Below are 26,366 nucleotides of genomic sequence, written 5' to 3' on the forward strand. Positions count from 1 at the left end.
TTATTTGAACCCGTCAACACCTCACTTCTGATGCATGCTCTACTGGTAAGCCCTGACCGTGACCCTGAGCCGCCATAATCTCTCTTTTCTCTGCTCATCCTCCTCCATCCATCCTCCTACTCCTCTCCCTGTTAATGACATCTATACCTCTGTACCACCCGTCTCCCTCTATTTTCAACACCTTGTATTAATAGAAAATATATTTTGGTACTCGAAACCACCCCCATCCATCAAATCCTTTTAGACCTGGACAAAAAATATCAAAGCTTTTAAAATTTGAATGGCGTGATCTTTACTTTATATATATGCAGATATATATATATCTGCATATATATAAAGCATCTTCAACATTTCCAATATCACGCAAAATAAACGGCTCATGTTCCTTCCTCTGGTTTTAAATAAACGCATCTACTTTTTGCCCAGGTCTTTTGTTTCCTTTATCCTTCTCTTCTAGGCCTTTCCTTCACTTTCAACTCAATCAATTCAGGAAGTTTATTCTCTGTTACATTCAAATATTGGAAAAAGTTGTGAGGATGATCAAATTGAACCTATCGGGATGTAATGGTGAACAGTATGTGACTCCTCCTTTGATTGCGTTGAAAGTGAGCAGACTGCCGGCCCTGGTTTTCTGCTCTTCCTCCTTCGGTGACTTCCTCCATCCTGCTCCTCCTCCTCCTCCCCCTCAGCGCATCTTGTGTTCCACGTCAGCGTTGGCCATGTTTGAGCCAGGGCTGGGGTCCTGCTGTCGTCTGGACTGGGGAGAGACAGAGACGGAAGGATGAAAGAGGAGAGAGGATAAGGATGGAGATGGAGACGAAAGAGTGACATAGCGGGAAAAAAGATCAGAGAGAAAAGACAATAAATTAAGTACAGAGTTTTAAATACTTATTTTTATTATTAAGTTAGGAGATAAATCTGGATGTATTGAATGTAAATTACATAAAATGCATGTTCACACAGCTTTATCAGCATCAGTGAGGTGTGATGTTTTTCTTGAATACCTTTTTAATGGTATACTGTACATATAGGAACTGTTCTAAGCCTGCACACAAGTAATGTTTAGATGTTAAGACTGATTAGTAACGTATTTAAAATCATGCATGTACCGATGTGGGTTTAAAAGGTAATGCACTGATATTTTTACAGAAAGTACGGCAGTAGAGATAGTTGCATAATGTGTTCTGCAGTTCTGAAAGGTCTGTCTAATATCCTATTTTTAATTTTTTTTAGAAGCGATTATGTTATATTGAGACTTAAAAGTCTGCATTACAGTCTGAAAACGTGCAGCTTGAAAAGGGGTGGACGTTTAGGGATGTAGAAAAAAAGACAAAATGAAAATGTTGTTGCGTTGTTTGTGGAGCTTGGCACTTTTTTGTTTTTGTTAAATCTATTTAAGAATCTGTAATTTATAAAGTGCAATAAACAAAAAAAAAACAAACATTAAAATGACAAGAAAATTTCCCGGTACAATGATTTATAAATGTATTTACTGTTTGAGCAGTTCTACACAGCTCTTTATAGGTGTGTGTGAATAAAGCACTGGGGAGAAATGATTCTAGGCAATTACTTATAATACTGTTTTGAGGCATATCTCTCATATTAGTTAAATGTAATGACAAAACATGGTCTTATATCTGTGTACAGCTGTAAACCTTTTATTAAACGTGCTTTTTAATCTACCTGAATGTGAAACTAACTGTACAGTGGTTTGGCTCCTACTGCAAACTGGTAGGGGTCTGAAATAAATGACACTGCAATGCTGCAAAGTCTCACTAGAGGGAGCAATAGAGCTTCATAACAACACGTCTCCATGCTGCTGTTAATACACTTCACTGATGTTGGTATTTTGGTGAAGGTAGCCGGCAGACAGACAGGCAAAGAGGCAGACGGATAGACGGACAGACAGATTGACGCACAGACAGACAGACAGACAGACAAACTGGCTGACATGCAGACTGCCTGACATAGATAAACACACACACACACAAACAAAGTGGATCACCAGGTCAATAGAAGCCATGAGCATGAGAAGACTTTTAAAAATATGTCATGACTGGCTTGAGCATGAGTGTGTTTGTGATGCCGTGGCATGACCTTCTCTCGCCGTGTAACAAAATAAAATAAAAAATACCTGTGGTTATGTGTTTACACTTATGTGATAGCTGAGGGAATGTGGCTCAGGGGTCGGGTGAGAGAGAGAGAGAGAAGGGGTAAGGCGGAGTGAGAGGTGGGAAAGTGCGAGGAGAGGTGAAGCAGAGAGCAGAGCAGACAGAAATGCAGACAGAGATAGTAAAGGGGTTGCTTAGCTCAAGAGGAATGTAGTTTGTGTCATCTCAGTGACTCACCATAATAGCAACACACACGCAGTCACATGCACACGCACATACAGTATGTCATACTACCATTTTGACTCTTCACAGCCAGACTGACTCCAGCCACTGTCGGTCTCCTCTGCAAAGTTCGCGCCGTTGTTTTGTCGAAACTAAGCTGCTATCAAATATTCATGTGTGGCTCAAAACAGAAATCTCTTAATTGTTCCGCACAACACGATCTGCTGGCCTCCCTGGAAATGTTCATACTGCAGCGAGTATGTTCGTCGATGTGGGTATGTTACTTCGAGGCCTTTTTCAGGTGACACTCTTTCCTGAATCTTAACTAAGCGTGTTAAGATTTTTAGAAAGAAAAAAGGTTAAATGACACGCTGAAAAGATTTGAGACCAGCTCATGCGCTAGGTGGACAATTCAGCATTGGTGGAGGAGACCAAAAACAGAGCAACAAGTGGAGGAAATATTAGACTTACATTTCTTTGGTTTTCAGAAACATGCTAGCCACAACTCAACGGAGCACAGATGATCGTTTTTCCTTCCATCACCTCATAAAGCCTGTCAAAACGATTCGATTGTCCCGGCAGGTCTTCGCCGTAGCAAATCCCAACAGAGCGAATCCAGACGAATTTCTACCCCGGCAACATTTTGCAGGCGGGCGGAATTTATAGATTTGGCTTTCAGACTAGACACACGTCTCAAAATAATGCTAAAATTATTAGACCTGCAAATAGACAGGTCCTACAGCTTTAAAGATACCCAACACATTCTTTAGTTATCATTTGCTGCTTACAAACTGCAAAACGTTGGCAGCGAATGAATGTTCAAAAATCTCCTGTCACTGAATTTGGGAACTTGCAGAATTAGCAAATTCAGAAAGCAATTTGCATCCTTTGCATTTACATTTCTTAAAACGCATTTCCAGTTCACCGTAAACATTTACTATGTTTTTCTAATCTGTTACCTTGGCAACCGTTGTGTCATTGACGCAGACAGATTAACACAGCAGGTAAACAACAAGAGGAACTAAAAATATATTGTCTTATCATCGACCATGTAACTTTTGCCCCCCCTCACCCCGGGTCTGTTTGACTATTTATAAAGCCTAAAATATAACGTGTCATCTAATTCTGTGCTACACATTTTTAGCCAACTTATTTTTGACTAATTACTATCTACTGCACGCTCCACTGTCAGATGTTTTCGTAGTAGATTTATATCAAACAATGCGACATGAAAAAACACTCGAAGACGGGTCAAATTTGAACAGGAACGTTAACAGTTGTCTGCAGCAACTGTTAACCGAAGTGTCACGGATGCAGGAGTTAATGATGTGATTAATTACGCCTGTGTTTGACAACTCTAAATGTCTGCCGGAGAGGAGAGCCTACTCAGTTTCACTCTGGATTCGTGCATGCCGCCTAGCAAAGCCATTCCAGCGGCGAACATGGACGACATTTATATCTGACACAGAGAGCCTTGAGTAAGTGTTTGTCTTTGCAGAGGGGAGTGCTCTCCGCTAATCATAAGGGCAGAAGAGCTTTCTGTATTGATCCACGCACAGATGGAAGCCTGCCGGGCTGCTATAGGCTGCTTAACCACAACTCGATACCAGTGAAGAGTGTATGTGTGTGTGTGTGTGTGTGTGTCTTGACAAACTTGGAGCAGATTTGCTGCATATGCTCCTGTTCAGTGTCAATGTATTTGTGAATTTGTGTGTGTGTGTGTGTGTGTGTGTGTGTGGGTCAAAGCAGGGGGTCTGATGGCGATCAATACTAATGATATATTAATGCTTTCAGTGCCAGCTCATCATTCACCACCAAATCTGTTTCTGCTGAGCATTTGGACTGTGTGTTTTTGTGTTTTTGTGTTTGTGTGTGTGTGTGGAGGTGAAAGGCATATTTCATTCCCAATCTATTGCATCTACATCCATCATTCTGACAGGTGCCTTCTGACCTTGAATGGCAGGAATATCACTGGTTTTGGATTAAAAAAAAACAAAAAACGGCGGACCTGCCAGAATGACCAGGAAATTAAATTCAGAGCACCCGCGTGAATAATATGACCTCAAGCTGCTGTTTGTAATTATAATGAAAACTCCTCGACCCGGTAATAGCTGGAGTGACATAATTTTCCCAGCAGCATTTTTTTTAAGCATAATCTTTATTGATCACATTGCAGATGTCAATGATATAGCTATAAATAACCTTTAATATATTTCTGATTCACAGATCTTTTGGCTTTTAAAAATATTTAAAAACACGCCGCTGACAAATCACATCTCATGATATCCACCGGATATGTAAAACCATGCAGAAATAAGGCTCAAATATCACTAAACCACTGCCCCCAGTATGAACACGATGCCTCCTATTCCCCATCCCCTGCCTTTCTTAACTCTTTCACCACCCTCTTTCTGTTTCCCACACATAGTTTTTTAATTGTTCGTCCGATCATGTGTGACTAATCAATTCATGATTCAAAAATATGTTTCGCAAACGTAGACCGTAAATAAAGGTGGAGTAATTTCACATTTCTCAAACTTTATACTTTGCGAGGAATACAAAAAAACCAGCACAAATTTGCACCCCTTTCTGCCTGCTGCTTCCCTACATCTGAGAGAATAAGTGCCTTCGAATAAGTTACAGCACAGGACGCAGAGATAAGTAAATCACCAGCTAAGGAGACACAGAGCGTTATAGAGAAGGAGACACAGATGGAGAGGTGGAGTTCAGACCACAGAAATGCAGAGGCTGAATCTGTGCAGCTATTCAGCAATAGTCGTCAGTCACACCCAAAGGAAAAAAAAAAAAAGGAGCTCAGAGCAGATTTGCAGGATCCCACTGCGACGGCTGCTTGTGTCGACACTAAAATTATGGTGTTATGAAACAAGTATTGCAGCGGCTTGTCTAATATTTACAATATATTTATATACATACAACGGTATTTCTGTGGATAATTGTCCCATTTTCTTCAAATATAGACTCTTAACACACTAACTCATCCTCTGTTGCAAACAAACACTGCATGACACAGATGTAACAGCAATCTTTAAAGCATCTGTTTAGAAACTACTATGAAATGTCCGTGTTTTACAGCCGGCCAGAGTCTCAGTTTACAGTCAAATGTTTAATATGCATTCATTATACAAAATTTATTGAGAAATTTATTGCTTATATAAGAAATGTTGGCTTTTAGTTTTTTAGTACCCTGTAATTCCAGAGAGGAATCACGGCCAGGGCAAAATATGAGCTACTGTGAGGCAGTAAAAGCTTACCAATAACTTAGAAACTCTGGAAATTATATCTAAATAGACCTGCAGAATTATCATAATTCGTTAGGAATTCCCAGAATTCAGAAGTGCACACATGCTCGCACGTTCTGGTAAGAGCGGTACGTTCCTGTTGTGAAATCAATCAATCTGAATCTCAGCGTATGATCTTCTTAATCTTGTACGCTCTCTCAACCTTGTTGCGTGTTCTCGTACAATGGCTATGAAGGCTTATCTGAAATAAGAACAGAATATTTAAATATACTCTCGCTGTCTTCACCTCGCAGATCAAGCACTGTGCACTCATCGAAAAGGTCACAGAAGGTAGTGGTAAATACACAAAATTTCAGCTAAAATTAAAAAAGAGCCGGCTGAATTAAAGTTCTCCGTGAGGCAAATCGGTATATATTTGTTCCCTGCGTGTTCCTGTTCCTTTGTACGCTGCAGGCCTGCACATGTCATTCCAGACTCTTAATGAATGAGGCAAATACCCTTATTTGTCTTCTTGTGTTTAGATGACAGGCTTTATTCCGCTCTCATGCTGGTTAGTTAAATGGTCATAAATTACATTTTCATAAAGGCGATGTGTCACAGCGTCGTGAAAACAGTGCGACACGTATGAAATGGGTGATTTGAAATGATATCCACCATATCTGCAGCTCCTCCTGGCTTTTCAGAACTTTACAGCTAATTATTAGCTTGTTTTTTTTTTTTTTTTGCTGTCTGTAGCTTGAGTGTTGCCGTGCACTCTCACCTCTTTTCGGTGTTCTTAATTTTAGCTCCTCAGCACCAGTTTGCAAACACAAAGGTAGCTGGTTAACACTGTGTAACATATGGCAGCTAATACTACAGATATCTCCCTCAGACAGACAAAAGACAAAAAGGATTTACTGTAATCAGACATGAGGCCAGAAACACTACTTGAAATCACAATGTATTTCTGATACCTAAAAACATCTATTATTGCTGGTTTAAATCCCTATAGCCTGTAGTCAAATAGCTTGCTTAGCATAAAATGTAAAGAAGGAAGTGGCTCTGTGCAGATTTAAAAATACGCAGACCGTAACACAATATAATAACGGTTCAACTCACACAAGTCTTTTTTGCCACCAAATTCTAAGTTTAAAATCGGCAATAGCTGTTTTACGTTAGACAGAAGAAGGTTAGCAGTCTGTATGCTAAGCTAAGCTAGCACGAGCTAAGCAAGGGCCTTGCACACGGACGCGAGAAACGAAGCCTTCGGCGTTCTCTTTTATCTCTACTCGAGAAATCCAATATTTCCCAGAACGATGATCTATTTCAGTAACTTGACCTTCACGTAAACTCTCTAACAGAACTATTACTTTACTGTGTGCGCGGACAGGAGACCTTCTGGCGGATGTTAGCGGTTGTTCAGCCGTTAGTGACGTACGAGGGCAGAGCACAACCTCAACTGGGACACAGTTTCCATGTAACTTTTAACACCACATCTAATGCCTTTTTATACACTGTGTTTTTTAGTGGATAGTGATATGGTACTTATATTGATTCAGCAGAAGACACAAGGTTTTATTTTTCTCTCAGGGCCTCAGGGAGGAAACATGAGACCAGTCAGATGAAAGGCGACTGCTAAATGGCTTTCTTTCTTTCTTTCTTTCTTTCTCTTGCCGTGCGTGTCTTTGTGCAAACTAGCTGGTCACACTAACGGTTACTCATTCTGTCTCTCGCGCCGCACAAGCATCGAACAACCGTATTTTAAAAATTCACCAGCAGTGCATGCACATCCGTGAACAAACTCACATGTGTGAAAATAAAAACACGCAGACGGCGACACAATGGACAAGAAAACGAGGACGCACACACACACGCACACACAAACGAATGAAACAGTCAGACGAACGCACATGCACATGCGCACACACACACGCACAGGGTGGTTTAGTGCATGATAGTGTGATAGATGGTGAGAAATGAAGGACACAGACCCTGTTCTTTTCTGCTGGCTGTCTGTCTGTGTGTCATCAGTCCCAGATTTTAGAAACCACAGGGTCCTAAAAAATAAACAATTTGGGGTTCATTCGGAGGGCGTCAACTTAGGAAGGATGTCACTGATCTCCCCAAAGCCTTGCTGGGAAAGTGAGTTTTTGTCACAAGTGATTAAATGCATTTTGGGACAGTTTTAAAATTCAAACCTGGAGCACAAAATGTAAGAATGAATACATTTAATTAATTCGGGAATTACTGTATATGATAATTCATTTTTTTCCCCCAATGTAAACTACTTTCCCTTCTGAGGCTTTAGGGAAACCTGACAAAACTGAATCAGTCATTCAATAGTTCATAAATATCAAGTCAAATCAATTATCAGATTAGATTTATTGTCAAACTGATCATGCACTAAACCTATGAGTCAAACTGTAGAAATACTAATTAAGCAATAAAACAAAAATAAAGCACACAAGCACACATCACACAACCCTAAGGCCCACCCCCCAAGCAAAGACAGAAATCTGATGATCTACGTTTAATGAAAATAACGCTTAGGATATAATTGATCAGTGTCTCAAAGCATCTGCAAGAATTTTTAGTTGATGCCGAGACCCTGATCAGAAACTAATGCTATCAGATGCAATTCCTATTTAAAGAGGCAATTCTAAACTGAGTTGCAAGCAAGAAACCGAAACACTGAAAGCAAGCTGTAAGGATGCTGTTGTCCAGTCTTGCAAAGCCAGTCCATAAGATTAAAAAATAAATCCAGAATTGATTCTTTGTTATAGACTGTATATAAAAACCACAATGAACTCACCCATTGGCTTTTTGTTCATTTGTCTATTTATTATTCTATCACTGGAAGAAGAGATTTTTTTGGAGATTGCATTTAGCGACCATCAAAGGACTTACACTTTAGCCACTTCCACAGTGGACTTTTGTCTTTTTTTATACAGTCTATGCTCTAAATGCAACTGTGCAAATGAGCTGGGATGTGTTTGCCTTTGCTTCTCATTTGCAAACTAGATGCTCTGAAAATGTTAAATATTCTTGCCGAGCTCAGGGTGTGTTTAGCACTTCTGAATCACCCCTGATGGGCGTGGTTACAGGTGGAAGAGGTCACACTTAAACGACCCACCAATGATAATCATTGTGGTTAGAGGTGTAACATACAGTTTCATTAACAGTCTCTATGTCTCCGTTTATCATAAACTTATATATCGCTGCTTCTTGGAAATTGTTTTCTGCACCAACTTTTTTGACTGGCTTTGCAAAGCTAGAAAAAGTTCAATGAGGACAGATGATTGTCTTTTCACAGTGGCACGCTGCACGGTAACATACAGCGTGCCACTATCAACATATCAGTACTCCAATAACAAACACAATCCTTTCCCTCTCACCTCTAGATCCTCTCTATGTGATCTGTCTCTGTCCTCAAAGTCTCTGGTTCTGCGTCGTGCCTCTTCAAATGCTGCTTGAGCCAAAGCGTCCTCGTGCTGCACGCACACAGATAAGAAGCGTGTTTAGTTTCGTGGTTACGACTAGATGAGAATGCTGCGACACAACACAGAGACGTGATTTCGAGAAAATATGTGTGAGAAAAACATGTGGTACCTGCGCCCTCTCGTCGTCATACTCCAGAAACCCCATCCCGTCCAGCCTCTGTAGATCAATCCAGCCTCTCCAGATCACACACACCCCATTCAAGATCATAGGGGCCTTTAAATGGACCTGTAAAGAGAGATAAAGAGAGAGGGAGAGAGCAAAAGAGTGTTTAATGTCTCTTCAATACTGCAACACATTTTGAAATTAAGCACCTTGCATTGAACATGTGTTGAACCTCTCTGGTAATAAAACCTTCTCATAGTCTTCAGCTGTAAATCTAATATGTTAAACAAGTCACATTAAAGGGCCACTGTGGAGAATTTACTGGCATCTTGCTGTGAGGCAGCAGATTGCAACCAATGCTCACAGCTCTGTTTACCAGCTTGTAGGAGAACCTATGGTGGGCGACACAGCAACGTAAAAACTCGACTCTCTAAGAAGACTAAGTGTTTGGTTTGACCGTTCTGGGCTACCGTAGAAGCGAGCAGTGACCTCCAATAATGACAACAGAATCCAACAAGAAGTTCCAAAAACAGTTCCTCAAATGGCCCCATTAACACTCCGGTACAGAAATGGTTTTCATCTCTTAGCTAAATTCCTCAATCATGACAACAAAGGGTGAATTTGATATAATTTGACGTTTAAACTATATGAAGGCTTCAAAGTTATGCAAAATTAAAGGCATGGCTGTTTTCTGACATTTGAATTGGCCGGAAATTAGGAGGAGTAGCCAAGATGGCGCCGGTCGGTACCAGCCACAATGAGCTTCGAAACCAGTCTTCAAGTATCCAGTGGGTGACTACAAGGAGGGTTAGTCCGTCAAATATAGTGAATGGGTTCAATGTGATGGGCTCCGTGGAAGATTGCCACCATCACAAACCATAAATATCCCGCAAAATATCACAGTAGTCCTTTAGAGGTAAGTATAGTAAAAGAAGCATAACATCAACTACTTTTTTTTTTAAGAATAATACAAAGATCCATTCTCTGCTCCTCATGACTTTGTCAAAAAAGACTTTGGCGTTTACCGGACTTTAGCCTTGGGGCAGAAGCTGAAGCTTAACATGGCCTTAAATTTCATGCAAAATGACTATTCCCAAATCGGAACCCATCAGCTGTTTCTCCAGAATAATAAGACGCTCTGTGTTTGGGAGATAGAGGTGCCTCCTCCTGTCCTTGCTGCTCTAACTGCTGTGAAGCAGAAAACAACCACCAGCTACATCAAAAACCTCTTTGGTGCGACTCTAAACACATAAAAAGATGTACATTTATATATGAATGAATGTTTCAAAATATATTCTTCTTTGTGTTGTTTTGTTTGCATTTCCCACAGCCTGCATCTTATTCAATGGTCTTATTCACAGAATGGCAGTAAACTATGACTTTAATCTTGTATAGCTTTCTTTATTCATTGAGAATAAATGCCACATAGCTTCAGGTCTCATGTGTCTTCAGTTAGCTCTGATAATAACAAGAAAAGCGGAGAACGCGTTGGCGTAAAGCATAATAAACTGTCCTTGTTAGTCTTGTTTGACTGTGTGTTTTGTCTGGTTTGTCTGTTTTTGAAACCAAAAAGGAGGACGGTATGAGAAATACCTGTGATGATAATGGTGTCAAAGTCATGCTTTTTTTACTCCTTATGACTCAGTACCAGGAGGACTGAAAACCAAATATATCAGTGTATTTTCATGAAGTGAGGGACCACAGAACCACTTCTCATAAAGGTTGTAGTGAATTCCCAGCTGCTATAAACAGACTTATTTCTCAACAATGAGAAATAACAATGTTTTGTTTCAGGTAAGAGAGCGCGAATGTCAATGAACTATGAAAATATACAGCCCCATTATTAAATTTAACCTTCTCTAAAACAAAAACCTGCTATAACTAATCCTTTTTGGCTACCAGGACACAATAGAAATATGCTGTTAATGCTAACACATTATCTCCTCGTAAAATAGCTGTTTAATTACACATGCAGCCGCTGCAGAGCAACATCTGGAGTTGTATTTGTGTCATGGTTTGTTTAAGTCCAATACCTCTGTTTTGGCCGCGAATGGCGATGCTCCACTTAGTTCACAAGCAAGCTGTTAATTGTGGCTATAGATACAAAACAACGAGGCTGAAGTTGATTACTTTATTCATTTCAAAGCTGCTAGAGTTAATATTCTCATATTCATGGTGGGAAACATGACCACTTGGATTTCAAAAGGGTCACTCATTGTGAAAAACCCACATTGACTCTGTAGTTCCTGTTTAGCATCATTCAAGATAGCGGTTTGGTTTTACAACCTACAACGTTTCACGCTCAAAGACAAAGGCTACCGGGTACGGGTTAGGAATCCAGCCTACGACAGCCTCTTGACTAGCTGGTGAACATCACAAAGCATTTTGTTTAAAAAGCCAGTGGAGCTAAGGGCTAAACGGATAGAGAACACTGAACATGGAGCATATTTGCAATGAGTCTGCAGCTGCTGCTTGCCAACAACTAGATTTCTCAGTGTTTATTCTGTTGCTACATCGGCTTAAAAAACACACAGTTATAATAAAACAGACAAAGATGCAAAACGCAAACCGTCTTAATGAAAAAAGACATTTGCACAAGCTTTTTGGAGCTTGCCTTTCAACCGAATGCGATGAAAGACTTCACTATGTGCATTACAACGAATGTGAAGTGAATAAGTTGAAATCTTATTTGGTGTTTCTTTATTTCTTCTCCTGATCTCATGGTTCCTTCCTCTTTCTCACGCTACTGATTTCCATAAGGAAGCGACGACAAGACACTGAAACAGACGCTGCAATGTGTTTTTCCCAGGGTAGAAAGTATTTAGGTGGTATTTTTACACGGGTAAACAAGTGTTTAGGAATAGATTAAGAAAATCAAACACACACAAACACTCAGATGACTAGATTTTTCTGTGTGACACTGGGCGAGCTCCAAGTTCCTGCATTTTTATTCAGGCTATTTTTGGACAGCCTCTCACAGGACCTCTTTTTACCACAGCTACCCACACTGCACCGGGGTTGCAGGGGAGACCGCACCCCAAGAGACTGTGGGTTTTTGTGTTTATTCGAGTGAATGTTTTTCTGTGTGTGTGTATGTGTGTGTATGTGTGTGTGTGTATGTGTAAAAGCAAGAGGGAGCAGGAGAAATGGCTTCCACATCTGTGGGGCTGCATGGTGCTTTTAAAAGAAAGCTTCATTTGCCCCGACAAGGAAAATGTGTGTGTGTGTGTGTGACTATTTGTGTGTGTCTGTGTGTGAGGGGAAAATATGTAGAAACGGCCCGACCACAGACTTCCTCTGAGAGAGAACCATGTCAACCCCCACATCCATTTACTAAGAGACACACGTGAAGACGGGAACGCACTGCAGCACACCGAAGAAGAAAAACAAGCAGAGCGAGAGCCCGTGGAAATAAAAAGACTCTTTTTATTTTACGCATAAATCGCACTGCACATCAACGTTGCACATACTAAACTTCGAAAAAGAAAAATTCATGTTTTCACTTGTTAAATTCTCCTATATCGTGTGTCCCTGAACGCTACATCATCAGTGAAAGTGAATCTATTTCAGATTAAAATGTAATAAAGGATCTCAGTCATCCAGGGCATGGTAAATACAAATAAAAATAAATAAATGAGACAAGGCTTTTTTTATTTTGAAGACGTTTAATTAAAGACGTAGTTTCTTCGGTTATAAAAGACTGGTGGGAGGCCGGGGTTTTCACAGAAGCGTGTTGTCCCAACTGAAACTAGGATCTATCTCAGGTTAAATATTAAACAAGTGAGGAGGATTAGGATTAAATTTGACTAAATCCATATTTAGTCAATGGATTGGGTTTTTCCGAAATCACATTTTAACTTTAATTAAATTTTCACCCTTTTGTGGGGGTCCGTGTTTCACTCTTAACTTTGAACCGCTTTTTTTCAGCTTAATTAATTTCCACAATTTAACAATAGATGCATTAAAATGTGGTAATTCTGTCCTTTTTTCACTCAGCCTGACTCTCATTATGATAGGACTTATGGTTATTTTGTATAAACTCTAGTTTACATCAAGTCTGTGGTATCTCTGCTGTAGTCTGCGTAATTTCTTTGGTTTGACAGAAAGAAGACGAGGCGGAGCGTTTGGTCGTGCTCGTCGCCGCTCACAGACTTGTTGGATCTGTGAGAAAGAGAACTGAGGCTGTTCTGTACCTTCGTGGTGATCCACATGCTTTCACATGGCGACACAACGGTACTTCCTTTAATTCATCACACATCTGTACTGTCTGTAGGACTTAAAATACAGTGTTGCATCACTTTGTCCTGTGCTTCTGCTCCTTATGTTCAGGTCACATTTTCTGCGGTTAGTCTCTTGCGTCAGATGTTGTATGACAGACATGACGGGCACAAGTTCTGGGTGATTATTTGACTCAGACGGAAGGATTATATCATTTAACGTCATTCTTTTGGATCACAGGGAACTGAAACATGAATGTGTTGGTCCTCGTACTGCAAACTAGATTAGGAAAAAAACACCTTTGCTAGAATCAAACATTAAAAACTCCTAAAATCAAAGATTTAAGAAGTTTATTTTTTGTCATTTCTACCTAGCTTGCTAGCTAACGGGTCGCCATTTTGCAGTGGCGCCACTGACTACGTCACGGGGTTGGTTGGGTCCTTCAGATCCTGAAGAAGAAGAGGAAACGGAAAGGCACAATAAGGCATTATATATGCATCTCGGTACGCTTTCGCACCGATACGCCGTGGGAGCCGAGCAGTGGCACCGCTACGAGTGGAAGAAGTGGTGAAGCCGGGGGTTTGGGGAGAAGAAACGGGAACTGAGCTGAGAATTTCACCCGACAGCAGCTTTATGAATGAGTGTGAATCTTTTTAGTGAATTACTACGGGCAACATCTTCTTCTCTCATAACCCTATAACCTGACAGCAGTGCTGAGTAAAGACATAACATACATTCATAGAGATGTAAGCTATTACTATGCTGAGATCGAGGGAGGCGAGAGGAGTGTGCGCTGGCAGACGGCGTGTGACGCAGATGCAGAGAGATGAGTTGGAGCACTGCCTCTCATTCAGCCCAATGCCAACCTTCTAGTCAGCACAACTACCCACCACTGCACACACACGCACACACACACACAGGAACAGACCAGTGCCCACGAGGTGCATGAACACAATGGACATCTCTGTATTCAAGCCTTGTGAGTTGTGGCAGTCCGTCTCTCCTACGCATGCCAACGTACACACACACACACACACATTCAAACAAGCGACACAAAAACGTGCCTCTGTCAGTCCGTCCATCACTATTCAACATATGCATTTTTTTGTCTGCGTCACCTTTCTCCAGCACACAGCGCCGCGTGTGTGTGCGAGCATGTGTTTGCGCAGTCTAAGCTGGAGGCACCGACTGATTTAGTGCAGTAATTATGTTATTATCCAGAAGAATGTTACATCAATGGCTGTCAGAGCGTCTGAGAGGCTGCGTGTGTCGATTACAAACAGTCACACAAATCTAAGCGTGCGTGTGTGTGCGTGACTTCGATTAAAGATGAGCTCCAGTGACTGTCTGGAAATCTGTGAGCGTGTCTGAGTCAGCAGCCGTTCACAGACAGCTCTTTCTCTTTGGTTCTTTCTTACTTCCTTTCATTCTCCCCGGACTACTTTCAAGAAAACAGTGTCAGGATCGCTGCCAGGACAATAAGACCCTCAAGTGCATATCACATTAATCACCCCCTGATTCATGCTCAGCAACCCCCCTGCCACAGCGCACACATGGCGGCCTTTCCACAGCCAACAACAAAGACATAATAACCCCGCTGAACACCCGCCGCAGACGTCACGTTGTCGTCTCTGGCAGTTGGAAATGAAAGAGAAGTTGAAAGGGGGAAGACATCGTGAAGGTGTGCTATCAGCGTTTTAGATCAAAGCCTTATTAACAGCTGAAGTACAGAAGAGGCAGCTGTCAACGTAAATTACTTTCATGGATATAGTATGTAATAGAAATAACTTGTAGGGCTGCGTGATACTGACAAGATATTGTCTTTGTGAATATTGCCCAGAACAATATTTACTTCAAAGCAGCAGATGTGTTCATTCATGAGCGATAAATAGATGAAAAGTGAAGACATAAATGGATCTTTGTCAGCTTTAGATATAACACAAAGTGAGCTTCATATAAAGGAGATAAATACAACACAGTAAATACACTTAGATATAGATTCTTTAAAATAAATTTAAAAACTGCTGATAGGATTTAGGAGTTTAGGAGGATTTTTGATCAATCCAATTAAAGAGATACCAATGAGGCCAAGTACACCGATCAGGCATAACATTATGACCACCTTCCTAATATTGTGTAGGTCTAATATTGTGCCTCCAAAACAGTTGTGACTCATCAGAGAATAGACATGGGCCTTCTGAGGGTGTCCTGTGGTGTCTGGCAACAAAATATTACTAGTGGGGGCCTTTGGGTCCTATGGGCCTCTGTGGATCATCCCACAGATACTTGATCAGTTTGGGATCTAGTGAATTTGGAGGCCAGGTCAACACCTTGTGCTGTTCTTCATGTTTTCACACTGCATCCTGCTGGGGACAGCTGCTGCCACCAAGGAGTGTCATTGCTATGGGGTGGGGGTGCCTGGTCTGGTCTAGGTGGGTGCTACATGTCTAAGTAACATCCACATGAATGAATGTCAGGTCCAAAAGTTTCCCAGCAGAACACTGAATTGCCCCAAGATGGTAAATGTTATTTACGTCTCCTGTCAGTGGTTTTAATGTTGTGGCTGATCGGTGTATATTATAAAAACATAAAGTAGCTCATCTCACCCATTTGCAGTGTTTTCCACAATTACCTAATAAATCCAGAGATAATAAATATAAAATGCATATACAAATTAATCATTTAACTTACACATATCTAACTAAACTAACTAAAAGACATTTTAATACAGTCTTTTTATTTTTTTCCAAATTTCCACTTGTGTCTTAAATTTAATTTGACAAAGTTGTTTTCTTCCAGAATAAGAAAGGAAGTGATAAATAGAGGTGACGGCAGCAGCTGGAAATAAAGAAACGTTACTGGCCTCCTGTTCCTAATCCCAGAATGAATGCAACCCCAACGTCCTCTCGTATTATCTTTCTCTCAAACACACACATGCACAAACAGTCACTCACTCACACACACACACACCCACACACACACCTGCTAAGGCAACAGAAGTATAATAGTATGGTGCTCTCCCACAGCATGATCACTCTCTCTTCTTCTGCCTTCCCACCCCGTAATTACAAAAGCAGCAAAACAACATGGGACTCACACCCACGCAAACATCACATGACACACAGTGGCTGCCAGATCAGCCGGGATGATGTTGTGTGTAAAGGTTACGTATAAAGGATTAGGAGCCAGATGTAAAGAAGGTAAAAAAAAACATCACAATCTGACCATGAATAACTTTACAAACTGTGGGAAAAAATCTTTGTTTTTAAACAGTCTTCAACAAGTTTGTTCCTTGGATGAACTGATTCATTTTTATTTATTTATTTTTGGCAATTGCGAAATAATTGTTCACTGCTTCCTGGCAGTTAAATTGGCCCCCGTCCCCCGTCTCGAAGTCTCTAACTGCCTGTAGACACACAATGTGCATCATTGCTATGCAAAGTCCTTTCTGTTCTGCAGTAAAGTCCCAAAAGAAAAAACACAGTGAGTTTGAATGGGTTACATAGGAATGGAAATATCATGCAAATCCTCACACACGCTGGAGATAGGGTTACAAAAACCGGGGTGCAGGGAAGACGCTTCAACTGAAGCTTGGACTAGATAAATATGTAGTCGTTTAAAGACAACAAACATCGACGCTAATTTGCTTTGCCAAATGCTGTATGTTTAGGACAGGAAATCAGCCTTACACTGCGTAGATATGTAGAGGAGGTCAGATGTGAATATTTGGATGGATGACAAGGTTGACGTCATGCTTTCTGTGTTGTTAAGGATACGGATGATTTCTGATGTGGTTATACACTGCCTGGCCAAAAAAAAAGGTCACACTCTCTAATATTTTGTTGGACCTCCTTTAGCTTTGATTACAGCACTCATTCTCTGTGGCATTGTTTCAATAAGCTTCTCCAAAGTCACCAGATTTATTTCCATCCAGTGTTGCATTAATTTTTCACCAAGATCTTGTATTGATGATGGGAGAGTCTGACCACTGCACAAAACCTTCTCCAGAACATCCCAAAGATTCTCAATGGGGTTAAGGTCTGGACTCTGTGGTGGCCAATCCATGTGTGAAAATGATGTCTCATGCTCCCTGAACCACTCTTTCGCAATCTGAGCCCCATGAATCCTGACATTGTCATCTTGGAATATGCCCGTGAACATCAGGGAAGAAAAAATCCATTGATGGAATAACCTGGTCATTCAGTATATTCAGGTAGTCAGCTGGCCTCATTCTTTGGACACATAATGTTGCTGAACCTAGACCTGAGCAACTGCAGCAACCCCAGATCATAGCACTGCCCCCACAGGCTTGTACAGTAGACACTAGGCATGATGGGTGCATCACTTCATCTGCCTCTCTTCTTACCCTGATGCCCCCATCACTCTGGAACAGGGTAAATCTGGACTCATCAGACCACACAGTAGGTTCTACAATCTCCTTAGATGTTTTCTCTGCTTGATGCATGCCAATCAATCAATTGACATCAAATCACCTAGCCAGCATTTAGGTTTGGTTCAGTCCAGCCCTGCTTAAATTAACAGGTGTGTTTGGGTTTATTAGGTGGAACGGCGCCCCGCCATCATTCAGAGAGCAGCTGTGCACACGCCCCTTGAATCAGGTTGTGGGTTGTCAGGCTGTATGTGGTGCGTTGATTGTGTTGATCGTATGTCTCGATTGAGTTTCATACATAATCTGGTAACTTGGTTAACCCCTGGATCTGTGCACCGTGATGATTCAGATTTCAGATCACGCTTCAGAAGGTGGAAATAACTGGACTAAAAGTATGAACAGAAAATTGAGACAGTGGTTATTTCTTTAGATACCGTAATAGGTTATTAAAATATTCTATCCAGTGTGTTACAGTTACTTTCAACTTGTTTGTTACCCCTTCGTTCAGTAGCTAAGGCAGCTGCCAGACTGCCATCTTGCTAAACGGGTTAAAAAAATGTTTTTATCATGCACCATCAGAGGACAAATTAAATGTTTTTAAGTGATCTTTGGGATTTTTCTGAATGACCTTTTAAAATATCTGAGAAACCCAAACTGGGATTAACCCTCTTAATCTGGGTTTGGTATTTCTGCTTTGTTGATTTGCTCAGTTAACAGTTTCAGTTTGACTTGCACTAACCTTTAAGTAACCAAATTTCTATATATACATATATACAAAATCTGTGCATGTTAGTAGAAACTGTTGTTATTTGTAGTTTGCCTAGTTTCATGACCAACTCAATGTGACTTTTCAGATTTTAGTGCGGACCGAGTAGATCAAACTTGACCATAAAAATATTTACCGTGCTCTAGCTGTTCTCCACTGATATTGTGCAGTCAATAAAATCATGATGTGATCATTATGTTCCCTATAAAACATATCTGATAACATTTTTTATTCTCTTCTCCTAATCGAAACAATAAAACAGAGTGACAGGAACACACAAACGCATCAATGTCCAGGTGAGCTGTGGAGCTGTGGAGCTGTGGAGCTCACTTGGGTCCAGTTCAGCCAACAGTTACTGGAAGAGAAGGACTAAGAATAGAGGAATGAAGCTGACACACACATGCTGGATTTCACACCAGACTGACCTCTCTCCCAACAGTTTTCTGTCCGGCCCTGAGTCTCTCTCCGCTTCTATGACGTGCGCACAAACGCAGAGAGATTCACTCAAACACAAAGACGTGATGCCAACATAAAACACAGGGAAACACACAAAGAGCTTATAAACAGAGGACTGGGGACAGGACAGGGCATTGTGGGAGTGGGTGTGGTCATTGATCCAAGGCCTAGAGCTGGGAAACATGATACTCTGTGGGAGGACACGGACTGTGTGTGTGTGTGTGTGTGGAGGAGGTTTGTGGTGCATTAATGTGGCTCAGATGAAAGTTCACTTATACGGATTTAAATGAAACAAGTTTCATCAAAATGTGCCCAACAACCACTGCACACACACACACACACACACACACAGCAGCAGCAGCAGCAGCAGCGGTAGCAGAGGGAACCAATTAGTGGTCGGGCTTTGATGATGTCACTAGCAAGTCACGCACCGATGGCACAGCTTCCGTTCAGAAAGAAATATAACACCACGCACACACACACCCACACTCACACACATCACAGACACACACACACACTTGATGTTGATGAGGCAGAGGCGAGTCCTGGAGGCCTCAAAGCTGACGTTTAAATGAGAGGGCAGCAGAGGTGTCAGACAGAGTTTGTGTGTGTGGGTGTGTATGTGTGTGTGTGCCATCTGCGATCACTTTTTAATTTACTTTCTGATGAGTTCATGCGCCCGGATCGTAGGTGTGAGAGCGCAGAACAAGATTCTTATCTGTACCTGAGAAACTTGTAAAGAAACCAAGAAACCTCTTTCTATCCAGGAAACAGAGAAAAAGTGAACCACAAAAAACTGAATACAATCACTATTCTAGCAAAACAAGATGACAATCATCACGATAGGTTATGCTGTCTTCATGAGCTCACAGTTAGGACACGTGAAGCCGTGTGCTGTACACAAAATGCTTGGCGTACAAGTGTAAAGTCATAGAGTAACCTCTGCAAGGCAACTGTTGCCGTCTAGATGCAACCGAGGCTAACAGATTCGCAAGTTAACTTAGTGTAGAATATGCAAAGACATAATGAAAGTATGAGGTGACTAGTCAACTTTACTGCTGTGTCATAACGCTTTAAGCAGGACGCCTCCTAGAAGACGGGTGAGGAGCTCAGTGGGTCATTGCAGCAAACTAGCAGCGGTTCATCATGAAGCCCATTCTTCTGTGACATGCAAAATATGTAAGTGAGTCCTGAAATACAACAAATGTACTATTGCAAATCACACTCATGTGACAAGGCATCCACTAACGCTAGCAGAGGAACGGGCCAACTTTACCTGCGGTAACAGAGAGAAGGAGGCTGCAAATCAAGTTTGCTGGTGAATTTAATTGTCTAAAGGTAATAGACCTTTAGAAAAGCCTTTGGTGATATACCGCATTGTTTTTTTTAATCCCAACTACACTATCCTGTCTAACAACATGCTGTTTTTTTGCCGAGCCAGAGCTGCATATTAAAAGTGTCAGACTGACGCGTGTATGGTGTTGGCGTGGTCTACGGTCGACAGTAGCCCGTGTTTAACCTTGCAGAAAAGCCTCCGTAGCTTCCTTTGTGTGAGACGCTACAATATGTATTCAGGTCAAGAATATATGTATTTCTTTTTTGTGGTGGTTAGCACTGATGCCTCACAGCAAGAAGGTTCAGGGTTCGATTCCAATCTGGGGCCTTTCTGTGTGGAGTTTGCATGTACTCTTTGTGCTCACTGGGTTCTCTCCAGGTACTCCAGCTTCCTCTCACTGTCCAAAGACATGCTCGTTAGGTTTATTGCTGATTCTAAATTGGCTGTAGGTGTGAGTGTGAATAGACCCGACAGACTGGCGACCTGTCCAGGGTGTACCCCGCCTCTCGCCCAATGACAGCTGGGATAGGCTCCAGCCCCCCCACGACCCTTCAGAGGTTGGTTGTGAGAAGTGGTTAGAGAAGATGAATGATAAATATATTTCTTTGTCGCAAAGCATTACTTTCCACTGTGTTTTTATGTGAGATGTCATTGACTAGTCGACTTCAGCTCGACTTTCTCCACAAAAAATCAGAAGCCATTCAACTTCTAGTATGAGGCCGTAGGGACTATTGTCATTTTCTTCACACATATTATAAAATTTTGAAGAAAACTCGTCTGCAAACACGTAGCAACTTGTGAACTTTCTGAAAATTTCGTATACGTTGTATATATGTAACTCATGGTAAATACGACCCCATTTGAAGGCAACATTAATACTGGAATAACTACCACTGTTTGACAAAGTAGGTCACATGCTGCAACAGCTGAATTAATAAACGTTATTAACCATAAGATAAGAAAATAATTGTTGGGATTCATTAAAAAATTCTCACTACAGCCGGAGTTCCTGCAATGGTTTGACGTTTGCTCGTGGCGTGGAGCTACAGTTGCTGCAATAAAATATTTGCACAGTACATCAACAGCTGTGTCCACATTTCAACATTTTCTATTGACTCCTATTAACCTGGAATGACTTTTATCCACTGGGACAATAATGGTATCTAATCATGCGGAACGCAGAGCCAAGAAACGAGAGGAAGTAGGAAGCAGAAGTCGGCGAGTGACATATTTGCAGCATGGCCACTCCTAATGGAAGCGTTTTAAATTAACGGTGGATTGGATTACCATGTGCAATATGAAAGCTGTCACTCAAGCCGTACAGTAAATCATCACCTGACTGCTGCTCCGCGGTGGCTTTTAACAGTACAGCTCATTGTTTTGTTTTAAATGAGTGCAACTTTACTGATGTGAGTCACAGCTCTTATTGGCAGACAGAGTTAAATGAAAAATCTCACAGTACACTCCCTGCACCGCACCAGACTGCAGATAACATTAACAAGTATCTGATGAACACCGTGGAGCATTTAGCAGCTACAGAGCCAGACTCTCAGCGTCGGCTGCATATTGATAAACTGAACAACAATTTTTATACCTGTACTTGAAAACAAATGAAGCCCCACACATGTGTCATGGGTTTAGCACTTGAATGCTTCTCATTTAGCCCCCAACCACTAATATCTCTCTTTCTCTTTCTGCCTATTTAATCTATGTTTCCGGTTTTGTTTACCGTTTGTGAGTGTATGCACGCAAACTCGCATATATCTGCGTGTAAGCAACCGGGCTGGCGCCACCATCTCATCAGAATGCAGAAGACACTGTGCACAAGCATGCATGCACACACACACACACACACATTGGGAGAAAGCCTTCATAAGGGAAACTTGCAGAGTAATTCCTGTGGCTCCTGCCTTATGTAAAGCCAAATTCTCAGATATAGGAAGCAAATAGAATTTCAGTGAAGCATAAAAAAGGGAATCGTTTCCACCTTAAACTAAGGTAACGTAGCAAAATGAAAAACAAATTCTCAGTTTCTCATGCTGCACTGGTGTCTCGTGAATCATTTTAACACGTTTCACCATACCGTGCTTAAAGATCAACTGAGTCATCGATTTAAAAAGTTCGGGGGAGTTTGACTGAAACTGCCAGTTTTGTTTTTACACCTGAGTGATGTAGTTGCAGGGATGCCGCACAGGGAACAGGAAGGGAGGAAAGATCAGTATCTGTTTTGCCTAAGAAGGATGGCAGTTTGGTCACACAAAGGATGAAGGAAAAGAAAGGTTATTTGCCAATGCGTTGACTCTGCAAGTTAACGAATAAAAGAGCAAATGAATAAGAAACAATTTGGCAGCAAGAGGGACAAGCAAGTAGGAAAATACATTTTTAGTTCTGATAAAAATGATGCACTAAAGAAATTGCATCGAAACAACAGAACATGGTGCTAACATTTGAATATTCTTTAATCCTTTAACAATCTCTAATTTACTTTAAAGGATCTTGTGTAAAACTGTATCACTATAGTGCAGAGATACGTGCAGCTGCTGATGTCCATGTGTTTGAACCGTTTTATAAGTGTTTCTCAAAATTAGCCGCATGTTATTCTGTTTTTTGGTGGAAACTCACCATATATTAGCCTGGTCGTTACCATCCTATGTTTCCGCCCGAAATTAGATTTCGGTCTGGCACGGAGTCTGGCCAAATTGCACTTCCGCGGTTCGCGTGTAACCGCGCCAATCAGCGAACAGTTGAGTGATGACGCGGAACTCGCATGCCGAGTTGCTTGTAGTCCAGCGAAGCTTGTAGTTCAACAGCATAGCAACAATGGCGACAGAGGAAGAGACGCTAGAAGCCATCCGCGAAGTTGTCTCAACTCTCGATAGCATCACGGAATTAAAACCAGAACAAGAGGCTTGTCTTGTCAATTTTATAAATGGCAAGGACGTCGTAGCTCTCCTTCCAACTGGCTTTGGGAAAAGTTTGATTTATTTAACTGGAAGCGGAAGTGGTAAGCGTAAGAGCCTTAACTCCGGCGCACAATATACGTCATTACCAAACGTTGCTGATTGGTTAAGGGAACTCCAATGATTTTAAACCTCAAAATAAGCATCCGCCCATTACGGAGACAGATTCCTATTACATTGGGCCAGACTAACGTGCCAGACCGAAATCAAATTTCGGACGGAAACGTAGGATGGTAACGACCAGGCTAACCATATATCACTACACCGTCTAAACTTCACCAAAAACTGTGCCAAAAACTGCAGTACCTCAAACGGCCACTTGAGGGTGGCTGCAAAAGCTAGTCAGTCCGCACAGACCTCCGTGTTAAAATGTCCAACTTTACAGCAGAAATAAACAGGTTAACAGCCTGGTATTTGTGACAACGCCGCAGTTTTAATTTCATCAGGGTTACAAGTTATGTATAATTAAGGCTCAATTGTTGAATTAGACAGAAGTCAGACAATGCTAAATTAAGTTGGATTCTGAAGTATGTACTATGGAAGGACGAGAGGACGGAGGGCGGACGTTCTGCGCTTGGAACAGCAGTGTGCTTGCTTGGGATACCTGTCTGTCCCAAGTCCACACAAGTTAACTCCCGATGCGTCCTTGATAGAACTTGTGGAGCAAGAACACAGGAGGACATTTGGACTATACTTGGTCAGATACATACTTTTAATTGGAACAGTACTTGGGGAGCGACTGATTTTTTTTTTTGTCCACAAAAACAGAAGTACAGACAAGAACGTATATTGATAAACACCCAGATCTGAGGTGACATCATGGAGGGTTTGTCCATCTTAATACACAGTCAATGCTGTCAAAGGACATATTTAAAAAAATATAAATACCATGTGGATAAAATTGTGTGTCCACTCTGTATTTGTCTTTCATTGTCAAGCAGATAATAACCAAACTAGCTTTAAAAGTCTCTTTGACTTTGTCACACCTGCCTTTTACTAAATGAGGTATCATATTTGGCCCAAACAGATCATTCCAGCACCAGGTGCTGCACCAGCAAAGCCGGCCAGAAACCTGCTAACTGGACCGACTTTTGGCAGCGGTTGAACTTGTGTTTAAATTCAGCTACAAAACTTAACAACTCTTAAATAAGAAAACTGCGGCAGTGAGGCTGGCGGCGAGGCTGCTGGCAAGGCTGCTGCTGGTGAGCCAGCTGCTGATGCCACATGCCTAGGACAGGGTTAACGTTTGCTAGCAAGTTAGCAGCTAGCACTAAAATTAACCTCCTCCACAGCTGGCTCCCATTAGCCTGTAACGACACAGAGAGCCTGTACTTCTACACCCTTTCTTTCTTTCTTTCTCTGTCACACACACACACACACACACACATATTATATTCAGACGCCAAGTTTAACCTGGCTGTGCTACCATTCTGGTTTGGCACCATCTGTGTTTGGAAATGAGGGCGGGAAAGAAGAAGAAGAAAAAGAAGTGGGAGAGCGGATGGAGGGAGGATGGGAGCGAGGGAAGGAGGGAGGGAGTGGGGGATGCACGGTGGGAATGAGGATCTGTGCAGAAAAAGGGAGGGAGGGGGAGTGAACAGAGGGATGGAGGGATGGATGGAGGAGACAGACATGCTGTGGATGTTTATATAAAATGCCACAAGAAAAACAAACTGAGGAGCGAATGGGAAAGTTAAAAGAAAGAAAATATGCAGGGAAAAGTAATAAAAACAAAAAAAAAAAGAGGGGGGAAAACAGCAACCTGGTAGCTTGGTTTGAATCAAAGCTCATGAGCTACTGTTTCCCCCCAGTTAAACTCAGCTAAAGACAGCAAACATCGCTATTATATGTCTTCACATTTACCTCCAAAGTTACTCTGTAGTGCAATTAAAGTTTTAGTCTCTATATAACATTTTGCAGGCAATAATAAAAAAAAAAAAGCTCCATTATATTGTGAATATACAACTATAACCCAAGCATGAGAGACCTGCGTGTTTGTGTGTGGATTAGTTGTGACAGTAATTAAGCAAAGAAGCTGCAACGTACGCAGGATCTCAGCCTTGGCCTGACAGTTGTATTCTACAGGGAGGTCCAGTGGGATCGGGAGGCTGGGTGTGAGTGTGTGTGTGTTTGTGTGAGTATGAAACTGAAGATGGCTTCCTGGTGGAGCAACACTGCAGAAAATGTACACCGAGTACACAATTAAAGGCTCTGCGTCGGAACGGCAGAGCGGCGAAGTCGTCCACTCCTCTACTAAAAAATATTTCTTTCTGCAGCACATTGCGCTCCGGAAACCACATTCTGCACTCGCCTGTTCTTTTTTTTTGTTGTTGTTGAATATTACATAAAAGAAAAGGCTGAAACCTTATACTTGTGTTGGAGGTGAATGAAAAGAGAAGCTCAATGATCTGGACGAACTTATTGGGAGTTTTTGTGCTGGTATAGAGCGACTGAAGGAGCAGACTGTCAGCACCAAAATCTGAGAGAGTGCTTGACTTTAGCTCTGCAGAGCAATTGTGGAACTGCTTTACATTGACGACTGCTGGCCTCATTAAAACTTCATAGATCTGTGAGCACTGTTGAGGTGACAAAGAAGAGGATATCGTCTTACACACACACACACACACACACACACAAACCCCGTCTCAGCCACATGCATCCATTCGTTCTTTTTTTGTCCGACACCAATAAACACTCACACTCTCCTGCACTGCAAAAGGCCCAGTGCCCATTAACACAAGCACACACACACACACATACACACACACATACACACACAAACTCAACCATCAGGGCACTTGTGTTAAATAATTAACAGCGTGAGATTAGTCCGTCAGCCTTGGGGCATGGAGGTCCATCGATTCCCCAGAATGCATTTTTAATGAGCCGCCAGCCGGCATTCATTTCAGCGGGCCAGTGTCCGTGGAGGGCCGTCTGACACACACACACACACACACACACACACACACATATAAAGAGTCCAGGCATGGCGCCAGGGGAAACAATTAACATACACATAAACATAGCAGCACCACTGTACCGAACTGTGGAAATCACCTTGACAA

General features: G+C 41.7%; 1 protein-coding gene across 4 annotated transcripts in view; it reads right to left on the reverse strand.

Moving 5' to 3' along the window:
• Window positions 1–551: 551 nt before the first annotated feature.
• The window catches only part of cbfb (core-binding factor subunit beta), a 33,646-nt gene continuing 7,831 nt past the window's right edge, over window positions 552–26,366 (reverse strand). The window contains exons 4-7 of one of the 4 annotated variants that reach the window (XM_084555878.1): window positions 9,182–9,298; window positions 8,968–9,063; window positions 7,564–7,629; window positions 647–757 (exon numbers count right to left, since the gene is read on the reverse strand). In XM_084555878.1, the coding sequence (XP_084412004.1) occupies window positions 7,600–7,629; window positions 8,968–9,063; window positions 9,182–9,298 (243 nt within the window). In that variant the 3' untranslated portion in view covers window positions 647–757; window positions 7,564–7,599. Of the gene's footprint in view, window positions 758–7,563; window positions 7,630–8,967; window positions 9,064–9,181; window positions 9,299–26,366 lie in introns of all 4 variants that reach the window. The other 3 variants (XM_084555879.1, XM_084555876.1, XM_084555877.1) reach the window with 3 other exon arrangements.

The sequence above is a fragment of the Chelon labrosus genome (genome assembly GCF_963514085.1).
Source record: "Chelon labrosus genome assembly, chromosome: 11".
Classification (NCBI taxonomy): domain Eukaryota; kingdom Metazoa; phylum Chordata; class Actinopteri; order Mugiliformes; family Mugilidae; genus Chelon; species Chelon labrosus.